Genomic DNA, 27,126 nt, shown 5'->3' on the forward strand with positions numbered 1-27,126 from the left:
GACACAGGGGCTTGGAGCAACCTGCTCTAGTGGAAGGTGTCCCTGCCCGTGGCAGGGGTTGGAGCTGGATGAGCTTTAAGGTCCCTTCCAACCCAAACCAGTCTGAGATTATTCTGAAGACATTCTCTGACTCGACTGTTCAACTTTTTTGCAATTCAAATCCTTATTTTAAAAGGAAGCACATTGCTGTTGTGAGGAGTCCTGCCTGTGTCAGCAGCAGTTACTGGAGTGTGGTATTCCTGAGGAGATGCTCATGGGTGCATTAGTGTAACATAATGAGCTACTGCACCCTGTTGAGTTAAAATGGGCCATATGCACACTCGCAGCCCTTCCCAAACTTGGTGTACAAATAGACCAGTTGAGGCGGGTTTTAAACTGCTGAAGTTTTGCATCCAAATTTGTTTATTCATCCCTGCCTCAGCCAGTTTCTTTCTCCTCCCATGTGTATTCTGACCCTTCCCTGCATAAAGTAGCTTATGGGAAGTTCATTGGAGCTAAAGTCTGAGGGATGGGTAACCTGTGGAATATACTTGCAGTTATATCTGAGGCTCTGTTTGTTCCTCTATTTGTTTAGCTCTTTCTAATACATGAAGACATCCCTCTTTCCCCTTCTCTCCCTTTCTCCTTATGGTGTGGCACTTCAGGACAGATCCAGAAAATGCAGTCTGTAAATCCTGATTTAAACAAAGGTCACACAACTAGGCTCCTTACAGAACCCCTCCTCCTGTCTGAAGAGTTTAGGAAAGGTTTTTATAGGCATTGGATATTTGTTAGACTGAGTTAAACTCTTAAGTTTCTTCTATTCTTGAATTGCAGTCCCAGAAACAGAATATTGATATCAACAGACAAGCCAAGTTTGCTGCCACTCCTTCATTTGCTTTATTTGTAAACTTAAAAAATGTAGTCTGTAAAATAGGAGAAGATGCTGAGGTCCTGATGTCTCTGTATGATCCGCTGGAATCAAAATTCATCAGGTTAGTGTGTTCCCTAATCTGTGCTTACTCAGTGGTAATAGTGAGGTAGTTTTGTGAAATGAGAAGGCTTATGAAAGTCAAATATCTGCGAGAGCCATAGGACAGGGTCACCTGGGAAGCAGCTGTGCAGCAGCTCTTTGTCGTGTTCAGCACAGCATCAAGCAAATCCTCTCACCTTGAGTACGTTTTGGGGTCGCGCTGTTCCTCCTCACACAGTGCCTGTGGTTCCCCCTGTGCAGAGCTTAAATGAGACATGAACACACCTGCAAGGTTGTGTGCCCTCACTTAGCAGCAGCCTCGGCACTACTCAGAGTTTGATTTCTACATCCCCTGCTTCCTTAAAGAGATTCTTACACTTTGTTGCTTGCTTTTTGTGATAACCTCGAAGGGCAATGTCAGCTCTCCACTAAGTAAATACTCATTAGTTTAGGAGAAGTAGATTGGGTTTAAAATGGTCTTCTGTAAATTTTGAAGTTGTTTTCAGTGCTTATGTTCAAGGAAGCCATTTAAACAAAGAGTCCTCAAACTATTGTTCTTTCAGTGAAAACTACTTGGTGCGATGGTCAAGCTGTGGACTCCCTAAAGACATAGACAGATTGCACAACCTGCGAGCAGTGTTCACTGTAAGTGTGTGTGCTTGGTTCAGCTGGCAGATTGTAAAGCACTGGTTTTGTAGTTTGTGAATAACTGGGGAATGTAGTAGCCTATGTGTAAATAGCGCAGAGTTACCTCTGCAGGCCATGAACATGGAGAAGGGCTCATGTGAGACACTTCTCATAAGTGACCACTAAATATTCTCAATGCCTGGCTAAATCCAAAGTTGCTGTTTGAAGTTTTAACTTGCTAGAAATGATTTGGCCTTTGAAGCAATTAATTTACGCAGAAGTCAAGATAAAATGCTTAAGTACTGTTACAAGAACTCCTTTACTCTGAGAACAGTTTTGCCCTGGTGCTAGGGGATAGCATGGTGAAGGCAAATTCAGAGCAGCAAACTTGCTGCCTACTAAAATGGAACTTGAAATTCAATTATAAAGTAATCTGAGGAAACTGCTATTTCTAGGACCTGGGCAGCAAAGACCTGAAAAGAGAGAAGATCAGTTTTGTCTGTCAGATTGTGCGAGTGGGCAGAATGGAGCTGAGGGACAACAACACGAGAAAACTGACTTCTGGGCTGCGGCGACCTTTTGGAGTTGCAGGTAACTGTGTGTGCTGTATCTGTCTATATCATGTTATATTCGTACATAGAAAATGAGGAGTGAAACTCTTGTGGGGTTGAATAAACTCAGAGCTGTTCCAAATTTAATCAGACTGATGGCTGTATTTTACTGTATTGTACTGTATTGTACATACAGGCTCTAGAACCTGTGTTAGCTAGAGATGCCAAAGTTACTTGCAATGTTACTCTGTAGGAAACATCTGAAATTGCACAGTATCCCTCTTTTGAGTCACCATTGCTTCTAGGCCCCCAGAGTATTCCCCTCAGCACTCCTCTTCCCATGTGGATCACTTCATTCAGTGCACCTTGGTTTTGTTTTCAGTGATGGATGTTACTGACATCATTAACGGGAAAGTTGACGATGAGGACAAACAGCACTTCATCCCATTCCAACCGTAAGTGGGGAACAGGTTAAAGACAAAGCAGAACTGAAAGAATTAATATTTTAACTTAAAAAGTGGTGTTTAAAAAAAACCAAAACACTTTTGATTAGAACAAGTGTTCTGTAGATATTCTGAAGTTAATTTATTTCAATGTTATGTTTTAACTTGAGTAGTACTTACTAATCTTTCTTCCCATTAGGTAAAGTAGCGATAGCCCTAGAACCTATTCTTTTTCTAAGTCTTGACTCTAAAGCATGCATTCCCAGGTTTTTTGGTCTTGATTTCTTTCTGTTTAAAGGTGTCAGGGTGATGATGTGTAAGAGGTGAAATGCTAAGAACAAGTGCATTGCTGGTTTAGATCTGCTTGAGGTTGATGAATACCAGCAGCTTTACCAACATCTACTGCAGCATGAGGTTCTCACTTCTGTGAGATTAGTAAATGATAATGTTGATCTTTTTCTTGGTAGCACATGAGACTTCATAGTAGCCTCCACTCCATAACTGGAGTACAATCAAAAGCTGAGAATTTGAAGGATGGCTTGATATATCTCCTGCATGATCTTATAGAATCCTGGATTGTTTTGTGTTGGAAGGGAACTTAAAGCTCATCCCAGTCCCAACCCCCTGCCACGGGCAGGGACACCTTCCACTAGAGCAGGTTGCTCCAAGCCCCTGTGTCCAGCCTGGCCTTGAACACTGCCAGGGATGGGGCAGCCACAGCTTCTCTGGGCAACTTCATCATGTGAGTCTTTTGGAATCTTGGTTGGCTGGTAAGGGAGAGCTCTGCTGCACATACTCGTTATAGCTGGTTCAGAGTCAAGCAGACCAGTCTGCTGTGTGGACCCGCTCTTACTTCTAGTCATCTAAAACCACAGACCTTCCCACAGCGACTCTAAGGTTGCTGACATGGAGTTTGACACTATTGTGCAATAATTAGCTGTTAGCAAGTATGGAATTAGTCTCGTTTACAGGAATAACAAGTTCAGCCTGGAGAAGAAAAGGCATAGCTCCAAGTGTGTAAAGGAGCTACAAGAAACCTGGAGAGGGGCTTTGGACAAGAGCCTCTAGGGACAGGACAAGGGGAATGGCTTGAACCTGCCAGAGGGGAGAGTGAGATGAGCTCTGAGGCAGAAGCTCTTCCCTGTGAGGGTGCTGAGGCGCTGGCACAGGGTGCCCAGAGAAGAATATTAACTGAAGAGAATACGTGGCAAACACTCTGTTCCATCCATATTCATAGTTTCTTTTTTTCATTCCATGAAATGGGGAAAGGTAGAAGAGAGAAGTCAAATGTGCATAAAATATGAACACTGTTTTCCCTTTGTGTGAAATACTAGATTGCCATCTGTTCCAAAAGGCAAAACTTAGTTACGTGAGCTAAATTCCTTGATTCATGTTCTAACTGATTTTCAGAGTAGGTTTAATAATATTAAAAAGGAAAAAGCTTGAAATAATGTAATGTCAAATTCACTTTACTTTGGAAAATAGGCTTAATTCAGGAAGCCCTCGTGATTCGAGGGTGTAGGATGTTGAGAGGCTTGCAGGGGGCTCTGCCTCCTCTCTGAAAGGGTTTTGTTTGTGTGCAGCAGTGGTGTGCAGGGTGCTAATGTGGGAATCATAAGTACCATTCCATTTTGAAGGAAACCAGGAGGTTTTTAGGCAGGAGTGCATGCATGATCTATTTACTGTGTGCTAAACAATCACAGGCTTATTTTTTAGTGAGTGTGGAAGTGTGCAATGAAAATGATGAACCTCTGTGCATGGAAATGGATGCTAATGGAACATGTAGTTTTCTGCTCCATTAACAGCAATTTATTTTTGCTCTCTGTAGCTATAAATCAGATTTCGAAATGATGTTCAATGTCTTTTTTTATACTAAATTAAAACATTCTTCTGAAAGTATATTCCCAAGAATATGAATAATGTGAAAACATGAATCCTGGTGCCATTATTTGCAATGTAGGCTGAGGCTGCGTATATATGAGCCACATTTCTCTCCTCATTCCATGCTTTGCTTCTGTTGTACCACATGCAACTCTGTTTTCATATCTTTGTTTGTATTCATTCACTAGCCACCACCACAATGGCTGTCAAAAGCACTTGGCGAGATTACTTCAATGACACTTCATGCTGCTGTTTATTTAGAGAGCTTCCATCTTCTCATTCATCAAGTTTAACAACGTTTGGATTATCTGCTTTCCTTCTCCTGTGCCATTTCTCTGGGATTTAGGGCAGCTTTTCCTTTGGGTGGTGTGTGCTGCTGCTTGACCTACAGAATGACAGAAGTGACCCTGGAGGGGTTGCAGGGCCACTCTGCTCTCTATATATCTTTAAGAGAAAACTGCCTGTATTAGGTTTTCACTGCTTACCAGGGGATTCTCAGGTGGGAGCCATCCATCCTCTCCTCCCAAATCATCCCTGGGGCCTGTACATGTATGTCCCTGAAGGGAGAAGTAGCAACGCAGGTGTGCTGTACTTCTCTTCTGATTAATGCTCTTCCTCTGTCTTTCTTGTTACCTTTCCTGTCCTTTGTCTTGCGTTGACTAATAAATACTCTTTGTCACAACTATGATACGATCTTTTGTGTTCCCTTGTTACTGTGACTTCTGGTTTTCTGTGACCCTTTGTTTCCTGGTGTTGGTCGTCATGTGCATCCTCCAGGCTAGCGTTGGATGACGCCATTCGACACAAGCAGCTGAACATATCATCCCGTTTTTCACCCAGGGTGGCAGGGGAGAATGATTTCCTTCAGACTGTTATAAACAAAGTGATTGCTGCTAAAGAAGTTAACCACAAGGGTCAGGGTATGTATTGTTATATTTCATATACAACTAGTGCAAAACATATACACATGTGTAGCATGTGATGGGTTTAATTATGGAATCAAGGGTGCATCATATCACCTTGTTCACTACTGTTTGGTAACAGAATGGATTTATTTATTTCATGGATTATTCCCTCTGTTCCCCATCCTTCAGGGCTCATTCTGCCCTGTACCTTTTCCTCCTGCCCTATGTTAACTCCACAGGTTGTCCATTGCTTGGACAGCTTTATATCTCTGTCCTGGAAACAGTGACTTGAGTTGGCTCTTGTGCCCTAGAGGTGCGGAGTTTGGCCTCCTAATGCTGAAGGAAGGGATATTCTCTTCCTTCCCTTTGCCTTATGTTTCCACTTTGCAGCTGCGCTTGCAGCGTTTGGCTCCCTGAGAAGAAGACCAGGGCATTGCCCCCACCAGCACTGCACCTGAGCTCGGAGGTGGTAAGGATGGAGGCAGAGCAAGGGAACCTCACTGGTACCTTGAGTTATGAGCTGCTCGTGTCACTGCTTGTAACTCGGTGTACACTCTGCTGATGTGAAGCTCAGCTTCTGAAATCTGGGTTCTTTGGGGTTTTTGTGTGTGTACAACACTTCATGATCATGTGTGTGCCAGTTAAAAAGAGAATTGTGTGATGGCTCAGTCATTACTGCCTTCAATATTGTGTTGGGATTAATACAGCATTGTGCAAGCCTAAGTGGACTTGCCACTAAACACTCTTATGTGAATATCTGTATCACTTGCAGGGGTATCTGAGCAATAGACCTAAGGAAAATGATCAAGTTTTCCCATGATTTTTACTCATTAATAGCAAATAAACTTTTAAATAAACTTGTTTTTGGATTATCCATTAGCTAAAGAGAAAAACTTGATCTGCTTCTCCCCACCCTGCCCCAAGGCCAATGTATATCAGAAAGGAGGAAACATTTCAGCTTCCTTGATTCATCTCAGCCTTTTCCTAAGAAACAGAGAAGGAATAACAGTTGTTGCTTGGGCTGTCAGTGTAGGTACAGTTACTGTTGAATGGAATAGCAGCTGGTAGAGCCACCTCTGGAACAGGTCAGCATATAATATAGCCTGTTATAAGAGATTTTAATAGAAAAGAATAGCTGCTAAATATATACCACATGAACGTATAGTTAATAGTGTGTGCAACAGGATAACCCTCAACTTGTTTTACAGATGAATCTTTTGGGGTATTTTTCATAGATTTTAACTTTAGGATTTCCTTCTGCAAATTGCTGATGTGTTTATTTAATGCTTAAACCTGATTTCCAGTCACTTTATCAAGTGTAAGACTGTGTCGGGGTTGGGTTTTGTTTTTCACTTTGGTATCATAGAATCACAGAATAGTTAGGGTTGGAAAGGACCTTGGGATCATCCACTTCCAACCCTCTGCCATGAGCAGGGACACCACACACTAAACTATGTCGTTCAAGGCTCTGTCCAGCCTGGCCTTGAACACTGCCAGGGTTGGAGCATTCACAACTTCCTTGGGCAACCCATTCCAGTGCCTCAGCACCTTCACTGTCAAGAACTTCCTCCTTATATCTGATCTAAACTTTTCTTGTTTCAGTTTGAACCCATCACCCCTTGTCCTACCACTAGAGTCCCTAATGAAGAGTCCCTCCCCAGCATCCTTCATATAGGCCCCCTTCAGATATTGGAAGGCTGCTATAAGGTCTCCACACAGCCTTCTCCAGGCTGAACAGCCCCAACTTTCTCAGCCTGTCTCCATACGGGAGCTGCTCCAGCCCCTGAGCATCCTCGTAGCCTCCTCTGGACTTGCTCCATCAGCTCCATGTCCTTTTTCATGTTGAGGACACCAGAACTGCACCCGGTGCTGCAGGTGGGGTCTCACGAGAGCAGAGCAGAGGGGCAGGATCACCTCCTTCGAACTTCTTTCTCCTGCAAGTGCACCCGATGTTCGTTGGGAAGCAGCAGCTTTTTAGTGGCTGCTTCTGCTAATGAAGAGAAAAATATCAACCTGTAAAGCTGATGCTGTAGATTTCTTTGTGCTCAGTGCAGTTAAAACAACTTACTGGGGGTGGTGAATCAGTTCAGGGTATGCATCTGCTGCCGGTGATGTCCTTGGCATCTCGGTATTGGTTGGTTGTACTATTTAAGTTTTTCCATTCAAATGAGTGTTGCCACTTCTCTTTCTTCCCATGGAAGATAAACATTTTATTAGAGCTTGTGAGAGTTCCAAGGATAGATAAAAGCTTCAGGCAGTGCTGCTAATGGCTTAATAACTCTATTTCCACAAGATTTCAGTGTGGAAGACTGCAATGATAGGAGAAGTCGGGGCCTGGGAGGAGGAGGGATTCTCCCAGGGCCACTCCAGCTTCATGCCAGGGGCTTGAAGCCTTGCTTGCATTTTCACAGCCCAGACTTTGGTAGGTCCAGCTGATATCCAAGTGTTTCCTCCTTCCTGCCTCTTGCCTGGTGTTGCTAACCTGGTTTTCTCCTGGATGGAGACCTGTTGTATTGAAACTTTTAGACTGTGAAGAAACGTTTTAGCTTTAGTAAGCCCATGGAAGGGGAGCTACCTGCTTATCTGGTGTTGAACACCTGCCTTAACTTCTCCCTACCAAGACACCTTCTAGCTGCAAAGTGCACAATACAAAGGCCTGAATCCTTACGTTGCACAGATTTCCTAAGTTTTTGTTACCATGTCAGCTTCCAGGTGAGGGTTTGATACAGTTTTCCATAAAGTCTGCTATAATCACACATGCTGATGGGTGCTGTACTCATGGTTCTGCTTGAAGCAATGGGGTTTTTGAGTGTTTCAAAGTACTTTGTAAAGTGTATTTGTTGTAAATGAAGAGCAGTTACCTCAATATATGTTCTTACATTTAAGACTGTGTAAAAAGATCTTTAGTAACTAGGAATACTTTACTAATTGTGGTTTTTACACAACAGGTTTGTGGGTGACTTTGAAACTTCTTCCAGGAGATATTCACCAGATTAGGAAGGAGTTTCCACACTTAGTGGATAGATCCACAGCTGTGGCTCGGAAAATGGGGTTTCCTGAGATTATTATGCCTGGTAAGTCATTGCATGAACTAATGCTGCTTTGTTATAGTTGAACCTTCGTTGGATCTCTGTATATGTGGAAGCTTCGGCGGGGGAGGTGGGTAAAAGGGGCAGGAAGATTAATTTGAGGTATGGAATATATTAGAAATAATGGGTCATGGAAGGATTTTCTCAATTAAAAATGAACATGAAATACTTGGGTGATACCTGCCACATGTGCTGCATCAATAAATTGATGGTATCCCAATATCCAAAAAGTCAGGATACTGCAGTGACAGTGGAAATTCTTCTTTTTCCAGTGAAAAATGTATATGAAGGACACATTTTATCTTCCTAGCAAAGACATATATAAAACTTATGTGTCTGGTGATGAACCTAAACCAGAAAGATCTTTCAGATGAATGGGCTGATTTAGAGATATTTAGGTCTGTTAGGGTTTGTACAAGGTTTGGGTAATGTATTTGAAAGACAGCCCTGTTGTCTTTTTAATACGTATATTCCATGGATGTTCAGTTCTGGTGTTTATGAAAACAAAACCAAACCCAAAACATGGTGCTTCACAAAGTAAAAGCTGCCATAAGCAACAGGCTAGAGAAGAAAATGCGCTGTGCTTTTTGGATTGATGGGCTTTGGAGGATCCATTAGATATTGCCAAACCCATCCATGTTCCAACTCTCCCTGGGGTTGCTGAATGTGTGTTTGTCAGATGTTTTACTCTATATCCAGGTTGGACACACAGGGGCTTGGAGCAACCTGCTCTAGTGGAAGGTGTCCCTGCCCGTGGCAGGGGGTTGGGACTGGATGAGCTTTAAGGTCCCTTCCAACCCAAACCATTCCATGGTTCTGTGACATGATTCTATGGTGAAAGTGCCATAGTGCCTCCACTTATGATGGTTTGTTGCCACATAAGCCATCTGCCTCATGAAATTATTGGAAATTCCCATTTCCCCATTTAATTTTCAAAATTGGGGTGTAGTTGAAGATTATTTTAAGACCTAAATCTAAATACAACCCTCCTCTGCAACCCCTGAGGTAGCAAAGTCATTAAACCACTTCCTAATGTAACAAGTTACAGACCTCTGTAGGCTGTTAAATATTTTTAAATTGCAAAATATCTGCGTATGGGATGAATTAATGCAGTGTTGAAACCCATCCTTTGAAATCAATAATGAAAGAGGTTGTATTAAAGTGGAACCGAGGTGTTTGAGTGATATGCTACATGCTCTTCATGATGATGTATTCTTTCAGTCCAGAGAGAATGTGTGATGTTGTTTGTTGGATTCACCTTGCTGCATTACGAGTTGCTAGTTCAGACTTTAGAAGTCTCAGCACAGTTTCAGCTGAACATCTCTTTTCAGTAGTAGTTCTGAATGTCCAATGCTCTGTGGCTTTATAATGTTTTGCCATGTATAGTTATCACTGCTGTTACTAAATGCGTTGGTCATAGTATCTATGTATCATTGGATATGTTTCACAATATATACTGTGAAAATTGCTTAGAGCTTTGTGCTTTGCTTTTCCTTTCAGGTGATGTTCGTAATGACATCTACGTAACGTTGGTGCAGGGAGATTTTGACAAAGGCAGTAAAACCACAGCAAAGAATGTGGAAGTTACAGTGTCTGTGTATGATGAAGATGGCAAAAGATTAGAGGTATTGAAGTATTTAATGTCTGTAGTTTTGGTTTTGATATGTGTCTGTTTAAGCCTTTTCAACATCTTTATATTTGTCAAATTAAGCCCTTTTATTTACAACAAAACTGTCTCCTTTGTCATAACTAAATACAACTTGTCATACATCAGCGCATGCACTTTGATACTAATTTAATCAGGAGCTCTGAGCATGAACTATTCTCATTTTGACCTATTTAATAGAGTTTTTTTCCTTTATTTGGATGAAAAAGTGGAGTTTCAGATAGATACTAACATTTTCTCTTCTCTTTGTGTTTTCAAGAGCGTTATTTTTCCTGGTGCTGGTGATGAAGCCATCTCAGAGTACAAGTCAGTAATATATTACCAAGTCAAGCAGCCTCGCTGGTTTGAGACTGTGAAGGTACAGAAACTGTTAGAGTAACTCCCTCTGTGTGGGTTAATGTGCAATTAATGTAGGTTTCAGTGGAAAGCCTTGAGAAACAGGGCTAGGGAAATTCAGTGCTTGTGTTTAGCAGAACGAAAGGAACAGCTCAGCCAAGGAAAGCTTTCAGAAACTCCTGGAAAACAGCTTGGATTTTAATTGCATATTGAATTTAATTTCATTCTTTTGGTCAGGACAAGTGTTATGGGGGCACTCCAACATCTGCTTAGGAATGGTTTACTTTCTTTCCCTGGAGCTGACCTGGAGAGGCAGGGTATTAAGGTTAAAACATAACTGCCTTAATGTTGAGCTCATCAGTGTTCTGGGATCTGGGCTTTAAGCTTGCTGAATTTGCTGGGGTAATAACTCTTTTGCTTAAATGCAGCATTTTAATATTATAGAGGAGGTGGATGTTGGCTTTATGAAACATTTTGTCTAGCTGTAGTGAGTGGGAGAAGGGCATGTATTGAAAAGGGGCTTACAGCTACTCCCCACACCATTGTGTTAACCCACCTGGAGTACTGATCCAGTTTTGGGGGCCCTGACACACGAAGGATGTGGGGCTGTGGGAGCAAATCCAGAGGAGGCCCCGGAGCTGCTGCGAGGGCTGGAGCAGCTCTGCTCTGGAGCCAGGCTGAGAGAGCTGGGCTGGGGCAGCTGGAGAAGAGAAGGCTCCTGAAGGGGACACCTTAGAGCAGCTCCAGGGCCTAAAGGGGCTCCAGGAGACCTGGAGAGGGGCTTGGGACAAGGGGTGTAGGGACAGGACAATGGGAATGGCTTGAACCTGCCAGAGGGGAGACTGAGATGAGCTCTGAGGCAGAAGCTCTTCCCTGTGAGGGTGCTGAGGCGCTGGCACAGGGTGCCCAGAGAAGCTGTGGCTGCCCCATCCCTGGCAGTGTTCAAGGCCAGGTTGGACACAGGGGCTTCATTCCTCCTCTCTTTCTTGGTGCAAGAATTCCTGGTTTCCCTGAGAAGTGACCTTTCAAGGTCCTCTATGGCAAAAGGAAGCTGGTACCTAACATTAATCTTCCTGAGAGCTCCAAGCATATTATTGAAAGATGTCCAGGTGAGATCTGGTAGTGGTCGATGGTGTTTGAACCCACTGTACTGACTGTTCCTCCACTCTCTTCCCCAACGTGTGAAGGTCGCGATCCCCATTGAGGATGTGAACCGCAGTCATTTAAGGTTCACGTTCCGTCATAGGTCATCACAGGACTGTGAGTAATTCAGCCTTTTCATTATGGTTCTTGTCAATGTCTGGTGCTAAAATCTGCTGATACAGGCATAATGTTCCTCATCTGTAATTAACTGTTGTAATTGCTTTTAGTGCAGGGTAAGTTTTTTTGCCTGCTTATTTTGTTTGCATCTCAGCTGCTTTTTCCCTTTAAATCTTGCACTTCCCTTCTGGTTTTACGTCTTAACTTACTTTGTGAATTCTCCTTGCCCTGTTACTTTGGTTTTACTTAACTTTTGATGATAGCACTGAGAGCAAACTGGATGCCTTTTGTAGTTCATGTTGCTCTAGAGTAGGTCAGCTTTCAGAAACTGAAACTCTTCATTTGTGCTTATGGATCCAGTTTGTTTTGGTCCTGGTGTTCCCTCTCTAAATGACAGAGCTTTGATGAGATCTTCAGTGGTGGTCTTTAAATCTCAATCTAGGTACCAAGCAATTCAATTCTTCTAAACCCATGAACTTTATAGATGCATCAGATGTGTTTTGTTTTTAAAAAGTTGCCTTAATCCAGCTTTCTGAAAGAGTAGACACAATATAGAAATATTAAACATCCAGTTACTGTTGGGGTGCTCAGATTCTTACATGTTGTTTTGCATTGGTTTTGGTTCTTGTGTTTAGAAGATTCTTGTACACTTTCTCCATCTGGGAATATTTATGGTCATTCATTTTCATATTATCCATGGTTTTGAGATTTAGGTGGTGGACTGTCTGTGTCATTATCAAATAGTTCATTCTATGTGCTGGTGTTTTGGTTTTTATTCTAACAGCCAAAGATAAATCTGAGAAGATCTTTGCCCTGGCATTTGTGAAGCTCATGAGATATGATGGAACAACTTTGAGAGATGGAGAACATGACCTTATAGTTTACAAGGTAGAATTTTGTGGTACTTGAGTTTTTCCATGGTAGCTAGCTGAGCTGCCTGCCTTTTAATGAATTACTGTTAGAAGTGCACAGAAAAATGTGTTCTAGACTATTCTGTTAGATCAAGCTACTAAATAGCAAGTACTTTGCCATTTGGGTATTTGGCAGATTGATTGTTAACCCCTGAATGTATTTGCCTGGGGATGTTTTAATTTCAAAGGCTTTGGTTGAGTTTTATGTGGGTTTTCATAGCTGGGAGAAGTTACTTCTGTTGCCTTTTAAATACCACATTTTGGCTCTGATCTGTAGACAGCTTAGTGCTAAGTTACTATTATTGAACACCCATTGGATAGCTCCAATTCTGGAGCAAACCTAAGAAATTCCAGTGTAAGTAATAAGATTTTATTATTACCTAGTTTGTTTTTTACTAGATATTTTCAAGTTGTTTCATTTAAAACACCCCTGTAGGCAGAAGCAAAGAAGCTGGAGGATGCCTCGACGTATTTAAGTCTGCCATCCACCAAAATAGAACTGGAGGAAAAGGGACACTCTGCAACAGGGAAGAGCATGCAGAACCTGGGGAGCTGCACCATCAGCAAAGACTCTTTCCAGATTTCTACTCTAGTTTGTTCAACAAAACTTACCCAGAATGGTAAGTTCATAAGGCTGCTGGAGCTTCTGCTCCATGTAGTTGGAGTGGGGTTGCCTGTACTGACTTTCCTGCCTTCTCCATTCCCCTCCCTCTGCGAATGGATGGTGGGTTGTTTACCCTGCAGTCTTGGATTAAATTGTCTGGATGCAGCAAAAGCATCTACTGAGTTTGTGTACTCTCCAGCCTTTTCCCATGGGTTTTGTTTTGCTTTAAAGCAGCACATGTCTCTACGAAAGCAGAAGAATCCCAAGTGCAATAGAAACAGGAATATTGTTTGCCATGTTGTTGGGACTTTTACACTGAAGTGCACTGAAAACAAGCTCTGTGCCATTTTACCTCTCTGTAGGTATGAATAATAGCACTAAAGAAGCAGATGGGTTTGCTTTTAAGAGTAGGTAATATGGCTTTGCTCCCAAATAAACTGTTTTGTGTTATTTCCATGGTGCAATATCCATATCTTATGCTTGAAGAGAGCTCTGGTGTTTTCTTGTGTTGGGCAGAAGGGATGGTCAGCATGAGTGTGTTGCATGGAGGTCACTCGTGTGTTCGCACATCTTGACATGAACAACAGGAATGGAGTGATCTTACTTTGTTCCTGTTAAAACTTGCCTTATATCCATTTTTCATGTGTATTTGTCAGCTGGCTGACTGCATCCAGGGGCTGTGGAGAGCAGAGCAGCCACCAAAGCAAATATTTCACATTTCCAGACTGTGCCCTGTCTGTAATTCCTGTGCTTCGTTGCCATGGAGCGGTCCCTTGTTCTCTTGGCTGCACCAGCAGCAGGCTCAGGAGTGTGGGTGGGTCACTGGGATGTGAGTCACAGCAGGGGAAGGTAGAGCTCAGGTCAGACAGATCTTTTGGGAGCTGAGGTTGTGCATGAGGAGGGCTTGGGATGCAGGCTGGGTGGGGATAGTGATTGCATTGCCATGGTAATGACTTCTCCTCTGTCCAGGGGGAAAGTTATTGCTGTGGTATAACTTCATAGTCAACTCCTAATTTCATTGCAGTGTTTTTCAGCAGCATCTTTGTTACAGCACATCCTAGGTGTTTCATATTCAGAGCACATCAGATTCACTGCAGTCTGGCAGTCTTATAGCCTAAGAGGGTGTTTAGCAGAAAATTCAGAAATGATGTTGGGATTCCATAGCAAAGATGGGATCATCGCTCAGTAGTTACACAGTGGTGTTACTGTTGGGAAACCAGTGTGTGGAATTGAGCTGCTGTTTGTTTGTGATATGATTAGTTATCATTTCCTCCCCGCCCACCCCAGTCTTTCCTAATGCTTGTCAGGATGGAGAAACACTTCATAGTGATCAACATATTGACATTGCTTTCACAAAACTATCATTAAAATCAAGACTGAGCATTTTTTCATCCTTAATTTACATGTTATTTGCTTTGAATTTTTGATCTTTAGTTAATGTTACTGTTAATTCTGTTGGCTGTGAAACCTTTTGGCAGCTCCAAGTTGCCAAAGCCGTTTCTCTTTCTCTTCTTCTTGACATTATTAAACAAGATCAACGCGTATCCTTAAGCAATTTAGAACAGAAACAAAAACTTAGTCATTAAATTCCTCCCTCAAGTATAATTTTTCATCTGAAAATTGGCAGCACATGCTCAGATTATAGTTTCTGGAGCTGATTTTTAACTTCTGTGAAATTGTTGGTTAATATTTTAACTTTCTTCAAAATAAGTAAAAATCCATGATTATCCCATTTATCTCATTCAAAACCTGACTGGACAGGTGACAAGATCTCAGTAGATCTCTTTGGGGTGGGAAATGTTGGGCCTTCAGTTCTTAGGGTAAGTCCTAGAACCCCAGGCTGGTTTTTGTGAGGGTGCTGAGGCGCTGGCACAGGGTGCCCAGAGAAGCTGTGGCTGCCCCATCCCTGGCAGTGTTCAAGGCCAGGTTGGACACAGGGGCTTGGAGCAACCTGCTCTAGTGGAAGGTGCCCCTGCCCGTGGCAGGGGTTGGAACTGGATGATCTTAAGGTCCTTTCCAACCCAAACCAGTCTGGGATTCTATGAAATTGCATTAACGGTCTTGCTGCAATACTCTGATTACCAGTAGCCAGAGAGCTGTGTTAGAGTTCTACCCAAGTATTTGCTGTTGTGAAGCATCCAGGGTATCTGTAAGGCTCATTCAAGGTGTTTCTGTGATTTTTTTCTTCTGCTTGAAGGACTCAAACCTGTAGATAAGTGACTTTGACTAATGTGGAGTTGAGACTTTGAGGAACCAAGGAGACCAGGCTTTCAGAAAACAGTTGAGCCAGGTTTTACTTAGTCATTCAGCACAATGTAAATGTAAAAGAAAGAAAGCGATACACATGATATGACAAATTCAGTCTGCTATAGTTCCATAATATTAATGTTTTAATTCTGGTTTTACAAGTCATACAGAGTAGAAAATAAATAGCTTAAGGTCATAAGGGAAGATGATTTTAAAGAACACATAGAAATTTAATGAGTGGAAATATTATCTAACTTCAGTTCAGTGACTGGGCTTTGAGAAAGGTGTGGGTGTCTCTATAGGGAAACCTTTGTGTAGATACAGGTCCAGGAAGCATAAAACCAGGGAGTTGGACCATTTGCTTCTAACTGCTAAATATGATGGAAAAGAAAACCTTCACATAGAATCATAACTTACATCAACCCAAAGAAAGTAGCTACTGGCTATTTGGCAGGCTGGATGTTTGATCTATCTCCTTGCAGTTAAAAATCCTCATTCTGTTTTCTTCCACTGATGTTTTCTGATCACATAAATATCTCTTGACCTGGGCTGACTACAGTATTACCATTTGCTGTAGGCTAAAATACTGTTTTACATTCCTATCCTGGTTTACTTACTGTGTTTTATTCCTGGACCTACAAAAAGTAGGATGAAGTGACCGACTGGTACTTTGCTGGGGTTGAATCTTGCAGGAACAGTGAATGCACGTTTTTCCTGTGCACTGTAACTTACTTTTCTCTCTGGTAGCTGGGCTGCATTGACATTTTCTGTTCACATATGCATATTCATATAGCATTTGCTGCATCATCACGCTGAAAGTGCATGTGGGTTTGTTTTCTTGGGGCAATACACGATGCCATTCAGAGTCTGTGGGCTGGCTTTTGTTTGGATCATTCCTTTTGTCAAGCTGATGCCTTTTTACAAGTCAGACTGAAACCAGATTCAGTGATAGAAAGCTGAGATATTTATATTCATGAAACACTTTGTATAAGTCATAGAGGTATCTTTGCTTTTCTTCCAGAAGCAATTTCTCTCTTAACGTGTAGTTTCTAAAGCTTTGGTTTCAGCCTATAGATTTCTTATAGGATATACTAAAAAACAGTTAAAAGTGAGGGTTTGGATAGTTCAAAGCTTTAATGTAATAAACCATAAATGAAAAGAAGGCTTGGTTTGAGTGCTGCTCAGAGGGGAAGCTATCCCAAGGATAACTGCAGTCCATTCCACTAGAAGTAGTTTTATTTATTGCTTGGAATAAAAGATACTGGGGGAAGTACAGTAGCTGCTCTGGGTTTCTACATAGAATTACCAGAATAGGCTCTGCAGACACATGGCTCGGTAAACGTTTTGTTGGTTGCTTTGAAAGTTGGAATAGAAGAAGTGGAGGGGAGTTGGTTGGGAGAAGCTGCTTGTCATTTAGGAGTTACAATGGGGCAGAATTCACATAGTGTTCAAGGCCAGGTTGGACACAGGGGCTTGGAGCAACCTGCTCCAGTGGAAGGTGTCCCTGCCGGTGGCAGGGGTTGGGGCTGGATGAGCTTTGAGGTCCCTTCCAACACAAACCAGGCTGGGATTCTAAACAGGGTGGCTAATGTGCACTAGTAATCCAGTGGTTAAACTGAAGGTAACCTTCAAATCTTCTGTGTGTCTCTCTGTGGGTTCTGTTGAGGATGTGTAGTTTGTTTTATTATGGAAACTGACTTTTAGTGGGGCAGGGAGGAATTCTTTGGCTAAGGCAGGAGGAGCTTATGGTTTTGGGTTGCTGGGCACTTCAGGTTGCATCCCAACAAGTGCGAGGATGGGTTTAACCTATTGTGCTCCAGGTTGTTAATGGTTATTAGTGTGCTTATTTACAGGGGTGCCCCAGTTGTCTGTTCCTTGTGAGTTTTCCTGAAAGGAAACTGAAAAATGGTGGTGTGGCTCTTTATGACTAATAAAAGAGAGTGAGCTCGCCTTCCGTGCTCCCTTATTTATCACAGTGACTACTGAAGTGACACGATCTTGTCATAGAATCATATCATAGACTGGTTTGGGCTGGAAGGGACCCTAAAGATCATTCAGCTCCAACCCCCTGCAGATCCTAATAGTGGGATGTAGAATTTGGAGACAAGACTAGTCACAGTTGATTTGCTTTGTGATCCGATCTGTCTCGCTGCTCTCCATCACTTGGAAGAAGCACGCCATTTGGGCATTGTGAGTTATTAAGCAGGCAGCTTTCCACTGCAGTAGCTTCGTTTGCAACTGTTTGCCTTGCACTGGGCCTTGTTTTATTTTCACTTTATTCAGTGAGAGCAAAAAAAAAACCCCTAGAAACATTAATGCTGGAAGAGTCACGGCCTGTAGATATGACTGTGTTGGTGGCTGACTAATTCCATTCTGGCATCTTCTTCTTAACACACAACTGTTGTGTACAACAAATTAAAGCTGAGGGATCGGGCTTTCTTGGCCTAGATTTTAATGCTGACATTTCAAAAGCAGGCTGTGTTTCTGGAAAGCCCTTCAGAGTTCTTTCTACTTCTGCAGTGGTAGAGGCAGACTAGAAATAGTGATGTTGTCCAGGGAAAATGGCTGACCTAAGGAAGGAAATCCATTTGTCCTGAGTGTGAGTCCAGATAAATATCTTATGTGATATAATTGTGTTTCTTTTTCCTAGTTGATCTCTTGGGACTTCTGAAATGGAGATCCAACACAAACCTGTTGCAGCAGAATTTGAAGCAGCTGATGAAAGTTGATGGTGGTGAAGTTGTTAAGGTACAAGTTCACTTCTTTAGAAATAGATTTAGTGTCATAATTTGGCTGAACCCATATTTTGAGGTCTTCCTATCTTCTGTTTTGTTCCCTGCACCCCCCAACCTCACTGAACACACTTCAGATTAAATTGTAAGCAGGTATCTCTCAGCCTTCAGGATACTAATGCCCCCATAGAGCATTTCAGGTGTTGAGTGCTGGTAAAGCACACGTAATGAGCATGTAGGATGGTTTTTTAGCATTTCAGTGAATTTTTATATCCAGATATGTGAAGGCCAAGGGTCTTTTTCTTTGCAAGATTAAAACGTCCTGGGATTCTCACATGGTGATATTAAATGTAGTTTTAATATATAGATGTGGAATACAGTCCTACTGTGTGCTGCTGATACTGTTTTAACAAAAATTATTCCTCCTGAAAGTACTTACATGTACCAAGGCCACTGAGTGATTGTAGAGACCTACATAAAGACTGATTTAGCTATATTGGAAAAGAGTAACCTGGGACTTAATGAATGCTCTGTACTAAATCAAATCCAAGAATGTCAAAAGATGTGATGTACTGGGCACAGATGACCCTTAAGGGCCTCTAGTGTTGTGTCCTTACTTCAGTGGATTTTGATTTGGTTAATAGGATAATGAGAATGCCTCATCTTCAAATCACTTAAGTCTGAGAATGCTGATATTATCCCTGTTGAGTGTGGGGAAAATGTCTTTCCCATGACTTGTTTTTCAGGGAGGTTCTACCTGCTGCTATTTTATTGTGGATCACTTGACAGCTCAAAACTTGACAGATACTTCTGCTAAGCACTGTCATAGCTCTCTCATTTGTAATTTTTCCTTTCCTCCCAATGACATCAGAGTGTGTAGCACAGATTACTGCTTGATGGATGTTGGCAAATGTTTAATATTATGCTTTTCGTCACTTATTCTTTTTATAGAAGACCCCTATTTGTGTTATCCATCTGTTACAGCAGTGCTCAGACAATCTCTGTGTACGCTGCTCTGTTGTATGCTCACAGTATCTAGTTTGGAACTGTTCCTTTTTATTCTTTCAGCTTTTCTGTCCTTCATGGTTTTGAAATGAGAGACATGGTACAGTCTGTGTATAGTAAAAAAAAAAGTATGATAAAGCATATTCAAATATTTAGTTAAACTATTTCAGTGTATTTAGAAGTCCAGTATAATGCCTCTGTCCACTGGTGGCTGACCTCTTCCTTAGTGATAAGTGAACAAGACACTCATTCTCTGATAGACTGTTTCAATAGTGTATGGAAACTGTAAATGTTATCTTCCTTTAACAGAGGCTCTGGCTCCATTTGTGCACAGAGTCTGTAGAATATGGGAGGGTAAACTCATAGTCTACAAATCATTCATACTAGTTCCCTACCTGTGAAATGTTTTCCTCCTACTATGTACAAGAAAAGCATCTATCCTGTGTTCTTGCTGTCACACAAAGTCCTTGTGAATGGATATAAACTTGAACTCTGCTAATGAAACTCAATATATGGTGTCTAAATGTGAAATGAAACTTGGTGGATCATGATATGGCCTTCTAACATCCTTTGTTTTTAAAGGGACATAGCCAGATGCTGTTTGGTGTTTGGTATCTGAGAGTGCTGCTTCTCTTCAAACCAAGGCAGAAAGTTCTCCTCTCAAAACTCTACTTTACTCTTTCCTTCCTGCCAGCTGCTGGTTAAATGTACTTTTGCACATGTTCTTTAATTGAACAAATGGGACTGAGACGGCTGTCGACTGAAATCCTGTGGTGAAATTGTGAGCTGGATCTCCCCCAGAACTGAATCTAAAATCAGCTGCAGGCATTCTGCCTTTCCCTTTTTATATCTTCAGATACTAGTACCATTGAACTGTGGCTCCATGTTTGGCATTCAGCAGTGCTTAATGAGCTGCTAAATGGAGTTTAATTCCTGAGATTTAACTGTAGTCTAATAGATAGTCCAGGTGAATCATGGAATCATGTTTGCTCCAGGAGACTCATTGCACAGATAAAAACTTTGGAGGAAGTTGGGAGTCAGGCTGGTTTTTCCAGTGTATATAATCTCTCTTTGTAGTTTCAATCTCAGTAATCAGAATCCCAGATTAAAGGCACCTCAGGGATCATCTGGTCCAACCTTGCTAGACAAAGTGTGACATAGACTAGATGTCCCAGCACCCTGTCCAGGGTCCAACACTGGGGAATCTACCACTTCCGTAGGGAGGTGATTCCAGTGGCTGGTTGTTCTCATTAGGGAAAGTTTTCCTCGTGTCCAGTCAGAATCTCCCCAGGAGTAATTTGTGCCCATCACTCCTCGTCTTTCCCATGGGATTCCTTGTAAAAAGGGAGTCTCTGTCTTTGTAGTCACCCTTTAAATATTGGATCATGGTGATAAGGTCTCTCCCAAGTCTTTTCTCTAGGCTGAACAAACCCAGTTTGAATCAGTTGCCTTCTGCTTGTTCAGATGTTCTTCCCCAACTATACCTTGTCTCATGTACAAGACAAAACCCATTTTTACTTCATTTGATACAGATGTGCTGGAACAATCCATGTTGAACCCCTTTTTCCTCAGCCAAAACAAATACAAACCGGGGCCACAATCCATCCTTACTCTGCCTTTGAGGGCCCCATGTCTTTTTTGTCATCTGGTGGAAGAAACTGCTCAGATGCAGAATCCCACGCCGATAAAATGAGTGTGTTGATGGGTATCTCTGGGCCATGCATTGATTTCTTGCTGTCACTGGGAAGAAATACTGTAATTACACATGTAAACCGTCTTTTATCCCTCTGCTTAACTTGAATCCCCTGACACTAATCTGCTTTTACTCTCGTATTGCACAGATCAGGGTCCAGCCAACTGGCTAGTGAAGACTCTTCCTGTGTTACAGTGCTAGAGGCGTGTAGGTTTGGGCTGGGGCAGCAGGTTGTGTGCTCTGTTTCCCATGCCTGCATGTGTGCTCTCATTTGAAGTTGTGGATCTGAGTCGATGCAGCCGTCAAAAGCGATGCGCTGTGCACTGCTCATTGCTCAGCTCAAAACTACTGAGGGTGACTTGATTTATTTGGCATGAGACTTGGTTGCTTGTCTGGTTTGTGCTCTGAAACATCAGTTGTACGAAACTGCATGATCCTGTTGGCTGTATGTTGAAACTGAGGATTGAAATGCATACTTGTTCATTCACTACAATAGATTAAACTCCTTATTCAAGTGTACCAAGTGTGATTTCTGACCTTTTTCTGTTCTATTTGAGTGATCCAGATCTCTAGATAATCAACTTAACTAAAAAATAATTTGCTGTAAACCAAAATGTTCTTTTCTTTTGGCTAACTTTTAAATTGTCTTTACTTTGTGAAATGTATAAATGAAAGCAAATACATCTGTAGAAACCTGTGTGAAATCTGAATTCCATTTCTCCTGTAAAACATGATGACCTGTGTATGTATTTGCAGTTCCTTCAAGACACATTGGATGCACTTTTTAACATAATGATGGAGAACTCGGAGAGTGAGACATTTGACACGTTGGTGTTTGATGCTTTGGTAAGTTTGCATTGTGCATAACATCTTAGACTGTAGATATATGCATAATATCTAAAATAGTGCTACTGTAATGATGAATAAATGGAACTGATGAATAAAACTGTAAAAGATTTTCTTAGCTGTTATTTATTACTGAATCTGAAAATTACATTTGAAGTTTCAGTTGGACTTGATCAAAAAGGGCTTGGATTGAATCATGTCATCCTCCCAGAAAAGATGAAAGCAATTGAATCCAGTCACTGTAGTGGATGAACAGCAGAATTTAGGACAGAAACAAAGTTTCTGCTTAGAACAGAAAACTTTGTTATGAATGGGACGTTTTCACAGGAAAAGAAAACATTAATACATTGGGAGGATAATAAACAACTAAAATCTATGTGTTTTAATGTTACTAATGTGGCTTCTCCAAAAATAAAGGTGGGTGAATGTACGAAACTGAAGTGTTTTTGAGGATAATGCAATAGTTTTGTTGTTTTTTCAGGTATTTATCATAGGACTGATTGCTGACAGAAAATTTCAACATTTTAATCCTGTCTTGGAAACCTACATCAAGAAGCACTTCAGTGCTACGTTAGCCTACACGTAATGTTCAAATCTGCTCTCTCTAATGGGGCTTGTATAATATCTCCAGATAATGTTAATGCAGCTACTTGTTTGCATAGGTTCACTGGGAATTTGCCCATAGAGCTTGGGAGGCTGGGAGGGTTGTATCTCTTGCCCTCTTAAATAACGGTAGTAAAACATTGGATCAATTTGTAAGAGGTAGTCTTGATTTTTGTGGTATAAGAGAGGTTGATCTGATGATTTTGAGAATTGTTTTGTAAAGAAAACACTCATAAGTAATTCTCAGTCATACTTGAGAAAGAAATCATGTCCATTTAAGATGCTTCTAAGATCCATTTAGTGCATTAAATTGATGTTCTATTCTGTATTACCTGCATTATTGTCACTTTGGGGAGGAAGCAGTGAAGAACAAAAAATCCCAAAGGTCTATTATTTTGGCTTGCTAAAAGATTTCTGTATGGTGAGGCTCTTTGCTGCTGCAAAAGGATAAAGGATGAAGCATCCTTGAGCATCTGGTTCTATTAGCAAGTGCTGAAGGTGGCCCTTGCACTGGTAGACATTGAAGAGCATCCTTCCCCTCCTTAAATGCAGGGAGGCAGGAATAGGGTTAAGCTTGAGGATGCTGGAATTGCTGGATTCTGGCTTGATTTGTGCCCATGGGCATGACAAATCCCTGCCCTCTCCCTGCCTTTTATTGCACAAGTTTAAGGAGATGTTGCATGGACAATATCAAAGTGGTTATTGAAAGTCTTAGTCAGTTTCTCCTATTTAAATAAATCCCTCTGTATCAAGTTATCTGTCTGTCTTAATGTTCTTTTCTGTTAGTGGTATATCGTTGTACTTACTCTTAGTGTGGATGTGGAAACCTACAGTGTAGCCAGGATAATTTGAAATGGAATTGCTTGTAGCTGCATTAAAATCGTGATTGATATTCACTGGGAGGGAGGTAGCTGAAATAGTATAATTTTTAAAGTTATTTCACTTTCAAGTCTGATAAACTTTAAAATATCCAACTGGTGTTAGATACATCTTTGATACATATAGCCCCAAATCCATGGGATAGTTATGTAAAGGGGAAGCCTTGTTTAGTGAAGAAACTCCCATTTAACATGTTTTAATACTAACAACGAGTTTGTATTTAATTTATTCTCATTATTTTGATTATTATTAGTAGCTGCATCTTTATAATAACTTAAACCTGAATATCCCTAAATATCCAGCAGAAAATAAGTCTTACTGAGACTTGCTGTATTGCTTGTGTGTTGAATGAATGGTGTTACGGTCTGTGTCTTTGTACTCAAGCATAGATTGCAGCTACTTACCAGCAAAACCAAGAACATAAGGGGTTCATTAGTTGTACAATTAATTTTTGAGCATGTTGGGCACTACTTGGACACGTAATTTTTCTTTAAGCCTTTCAAACTTGAAATTCTTCTCTGTGGCCTTGTAACTTGTGTGTGTTTTGTATTTAAACAGAAAGCTGACTAAAGTGTTAAAAACATACGTGGATAATGCAGAGAAGTGTGGTATCACAGATCAACTCTTCAAAGCTATGAAAGCTCTGGAGTACATCTTCAAGTTCATAGTCCGGTCCAGGATATTGTTCAATCAGTAAGTGTGGTGGATGCTGAAACCTGTCATTCCCATTGCCAGTATTGCTCAAAAAGTGCCTACATTTTGTAATGCAACAAGTTAAAGTTGCTCAATATTGCACTGGTTTAGATCTTAAATTGCTGGAACTTACTTCTGGAGACAGCTATTCCCCAGGATATCCTGAAGAGATGTATATTTTAAGTACTACACTGCCAAAATCATGATGTGTTTCAGCTCTCTATAGTTTAGGTCTCTGAACAAATAAAGCTTGCCACTATTTGGGAAACTTCTGTTAAGAACTGCCTGTTGCTGTGGGTGAAACATTGAAAGGACTGAGTGTTCATGGATTCCTGTCCCTCATCCAGGCCTGGGCTTTTCCTAGTGGCAAAAGGGTCTACAAGAAAGCTTTGGACAAGGGCCTGTAGGGACAGGCCAAGAGGAAATGGCTTTAACCTGCCAGAGAGGAGAATGAGATCTGTGGCAGGGGGATGGAACTGGATGAGCTTTAAGGTCCTTTCCAACCTAAACCATTCCATGACTCTGGTTGGGTTTGTGGGGCCTTGCAGTCTCAGTAAGTTTCAGTGAGTGAGATGGGAAAGTGGAAAGGGAGGATGGGCTGCAGAAATCTGTCTGAGAGTGATAGGAGAATCACTTGGCTTTCTGTGAAAGCTCTTCCTTTGCCTGCCAGTGTGGCAGGGGGCTGCTGGGGGCCTGTTTTGTGCTCCCCACTTGACCTCCTGTGTGCTCAACATGCTGGCTCTGTCTGCATCCACCCATTAAGCCAAGCACAAGTAATTGTGCAGTGAATTTTGAAGTCAGTGCTCTGTTTTATACACAAAATATTAAAGAGGTTATAAACCAAATTGATAATGTATCCATCTTCACTGAGATTCAATCCTTTTACCGCTTCTTAGCGACAGTAACAACCTTATTACAAGGGATTTATGTAGAGCTCTGAAGTTATCAATTCCACCAACCTTTCTCTAATTGAGAGCTTGTAATTTATTTCTGTAGGAGTCTTACTGTGAGATTCATAAAATACTGAATGTCACTTACACTGTTACAGGTCCTACAAATCACTTTAAATCAGAAAAAGAAATAATTATCCCTTGCTGCAGATTAGATTTACAGACAATATGACCCTCTAGTATTGGCCATTGGATTTCCTCCTGCTAAGCATTAATTCACTGTTCTTTAGCATGGGGAAGACACAGCTCTCAATGACAGGGGATTAATCAGCAAAGCTCCTGAATGCTGAATGACACCATGATTTGTTCTGCTGTAAGACTTCAATCCTGCCTGAGGTGTGTGATTTGAAATGATTATAATGCAGGAGTGGAGCAGCCTTCTGAAATATCATCAGTGTTTCAGTGAGCAATAGCAAGGAGCCAGCAGAATCTTCTATTAAAAAATATTACATGTTTTTAACTCTGGTAATACAGTAGGGGACTAAATACATGGTGCATTTCAGTAATGTGATTGTAGGCAAGGTTCAGTTCTGGATAAATCCATAGAAGCTTCACTTATCTAGGTAAAGCCTGGTGGCAAATCTATTTGCTCAGTATATCAAGGTTTATAAAGGCAAAATACTGTACGTGAACTTTAGCAATAGCTTTATTTGGTTTGCTCAGTAATGATCCCAGTGGTTGTGTTGCATTTACAACAGTCTTAACATTTCGAAGGCAGTGCTAAAGGGTCAACTCGGTGTAATCCTGGTTTTCTCATAGTGCACAGAACCATTGCAGCTATCAGGTGTGTTAAATATATGTTAATAACTGGCAGTAGAAACCCATTGATGAATAACTTGTTTATTTTTATTACCATTTCCTTTTTGAAACACAAAGCTCTTTTGAAGCACTTTGATTTATTGGACTGTCGAGTTTAGTTACTCTTTCTATTGGTATTAATTTCACCTCTTTAATATGTTCAGGGGGACCCTGAAATCCATTAATGAAATTAGGAATTCACAAGTAATTTGTCCTGCATAACCCCCATTTTTAGCCTAAAAGGGGAATAGAAATTTGTGCAGCCAAACGGCTCAGTTTAATATTTTTTCTGTAGCGCACATTTCCCCTGTGTGCTGGTTAAACAGCATTTTTTAATACCTGTGGCTCCCAAAGGTTTATGAACGCAGCACTGAAAATGATACATATTAGTTTCAGTGTAAAGCAGCAAGATAATTCTGAATTCCGTGTTTTACCTTAAGATATAAACCCCTTTCTTCCTGTGATAAGTGGTTCAGCCAAGTTGGATGGGGCTTGGAGCAACCTGCTCTAGTGAAGGTGTCCCTGCCCCGTGGTAGGGGGTTGGAACTGGATGAGCTTTACGGTCCCTTCCAACCCAATCCTTTCTAGGATTCCATGATAAACACCCGTGTTTAGGTTTGACCTGGATGCCACGTTCTCCTTGGCTTCTTTTAAGCACTGTTTTTTGGGGGCATCATGTGAAATCTGTGTAGCTGGGGTTAAAGAAGTGTATTTACAATAGCCTTTATGTAGATGAGTTGTACAAACTGCCAGAGGGGAGGAAAAACATGTAAAGGATTTATGTAGAGCTACTGGTCTTCTCCTTTCCCATTTCCTAGTAGGAATTGTCTCATCCTACACCTGAGGCAGAGATCATTGTGCATTCAAAATATGCAAGAGTGTTTCGGGAACGTTCACTCCTGTGCTGTACTGAACCAGTGGACCAAGTTCTTCAACTTGGCTGGATGGTTTTTTGCCTTCAGTGTTGCTCAGGTGTCTCAGGGCAGATTTTATCCCCCTGAAACCATCTGGTGGAAAGAAAGAGTGAGAAAGGGGTCCCTATGGGCAGATGAGCTCTAAGAAATCCCCCTGAAGGCACAGAGACTTGCCTTTTGAACTTGAGCTGTGGAATAGTCATTCTGCTGTGACATCTGTACTGACTGTATGGGGAAACTGCTTAACTAGTTCAGTTCAGCGAGCCAGGAATGAGAGTTGAAATGAACTTCAGTGTTCCCTTCCCATGTCAAAAAGACATGGGTTTTCTAGCAAACAATGGGTTGCTAGGCTTTCTTTTTATCTTCCACAACGTCATTCACCTTAGGCCATTGGTAGATTTTAATGCTTGCTGGCAAGTTGTCTGGATGCTTTCTGGCTTCATCATCAGAGAGCTGCTTGGCATTGGGCCTCCCAGACATCTGCTCACTGTTGTGCAGGGGCAAGAGACTCTATCCCACTGCTTTGTGGGCACGTGGAATT

The 27,126-nt window shown here is 41.5% G+C and overlaps 1 protein-coding gene across 1 annotated transcript in view; it reads left to right on the top strand.

Annotated features, from left to right (window-relative positions):
- The window catches only part of LOC104412106 (dedicator of cytokinesis protein 1-like), an 85,321-nt gene that overhangs the window by 37,080 nt on the left and 21,115 nt on the right, over positions 1 to 27,126 (top strand). The window contains exons 8-22 of the mRNA XM_010022710.1: positions 817 to 974; positions 1,516 to 1,597; positions 2,035 to 2,170; positions 2,513 to 2,585; positions 5,295 to 5,374; positions 8,308 to 8,433; positions 9,949 to 10,073; positions 10,374 to 10,472; positions 11,638 to 11,710; positions 12,495 to 12,598; positions 13,058 to 13,241; positions 18,123 to 18,220; positions 21,659 to 21,748; positions 22,230 to 22,330; positions 23,789 to 23,923. Of these exons, the coding sequence (XP_010021012.1) occupies positions 817 to 974; positions 1,516 to 1,597; positions 2,035 to 2,170; positions 2,513 to 2,585; positions 5,295 to 5,374; positions 8,308 to 8,433; positions 9,949 to 10,073; positions 10,374 to 10,472; positions 11,638 to 11,710; positions 12,495 to 12,598; positions 13,058 to 13,241; positions 18,123 to 18,220; positions 21,659 to 21,748; positions 22,230 to 22,330; positions 23,789 to 23,923 (1,664 nt within the window). The remainder of the gene's footprint in view (positions 1 to 816; positions 975 to 1,515; positions 1,598 to 2,034; positions 2,171 to 2,512; positions 2,586 to 5,294; positions 5,375 to 8,307; positions 8,434 to 9,948; positions 10,074 to 10,373; positions 10,473 to 11,637; positions 11,711 to 12,494; positions 12,599 to 13,057; positions 13,242 to 18,122; positions 18,221 to 21,658; positions 21,749 to 22,229; positions 22,331 to 23,788; positions 23,924 to 27,126) is intronic.

The sequence above is a fragment of the Nestor notabilis genome, unplaced genomic scaffold (assembly GCF_000696875.1).
Source record: "Nestor notabilis isolate BGI_N333 unplaced genomic scaffold, ASM69687v1 scaffold7949, whole genome shotgun sequence".
Classification (NCBI taxonomy): Eukaryota; Metazoa; Chordata; class Aves; order Psittaciformes; family Psittacidae; genus Nestor; species Nestor notabilis.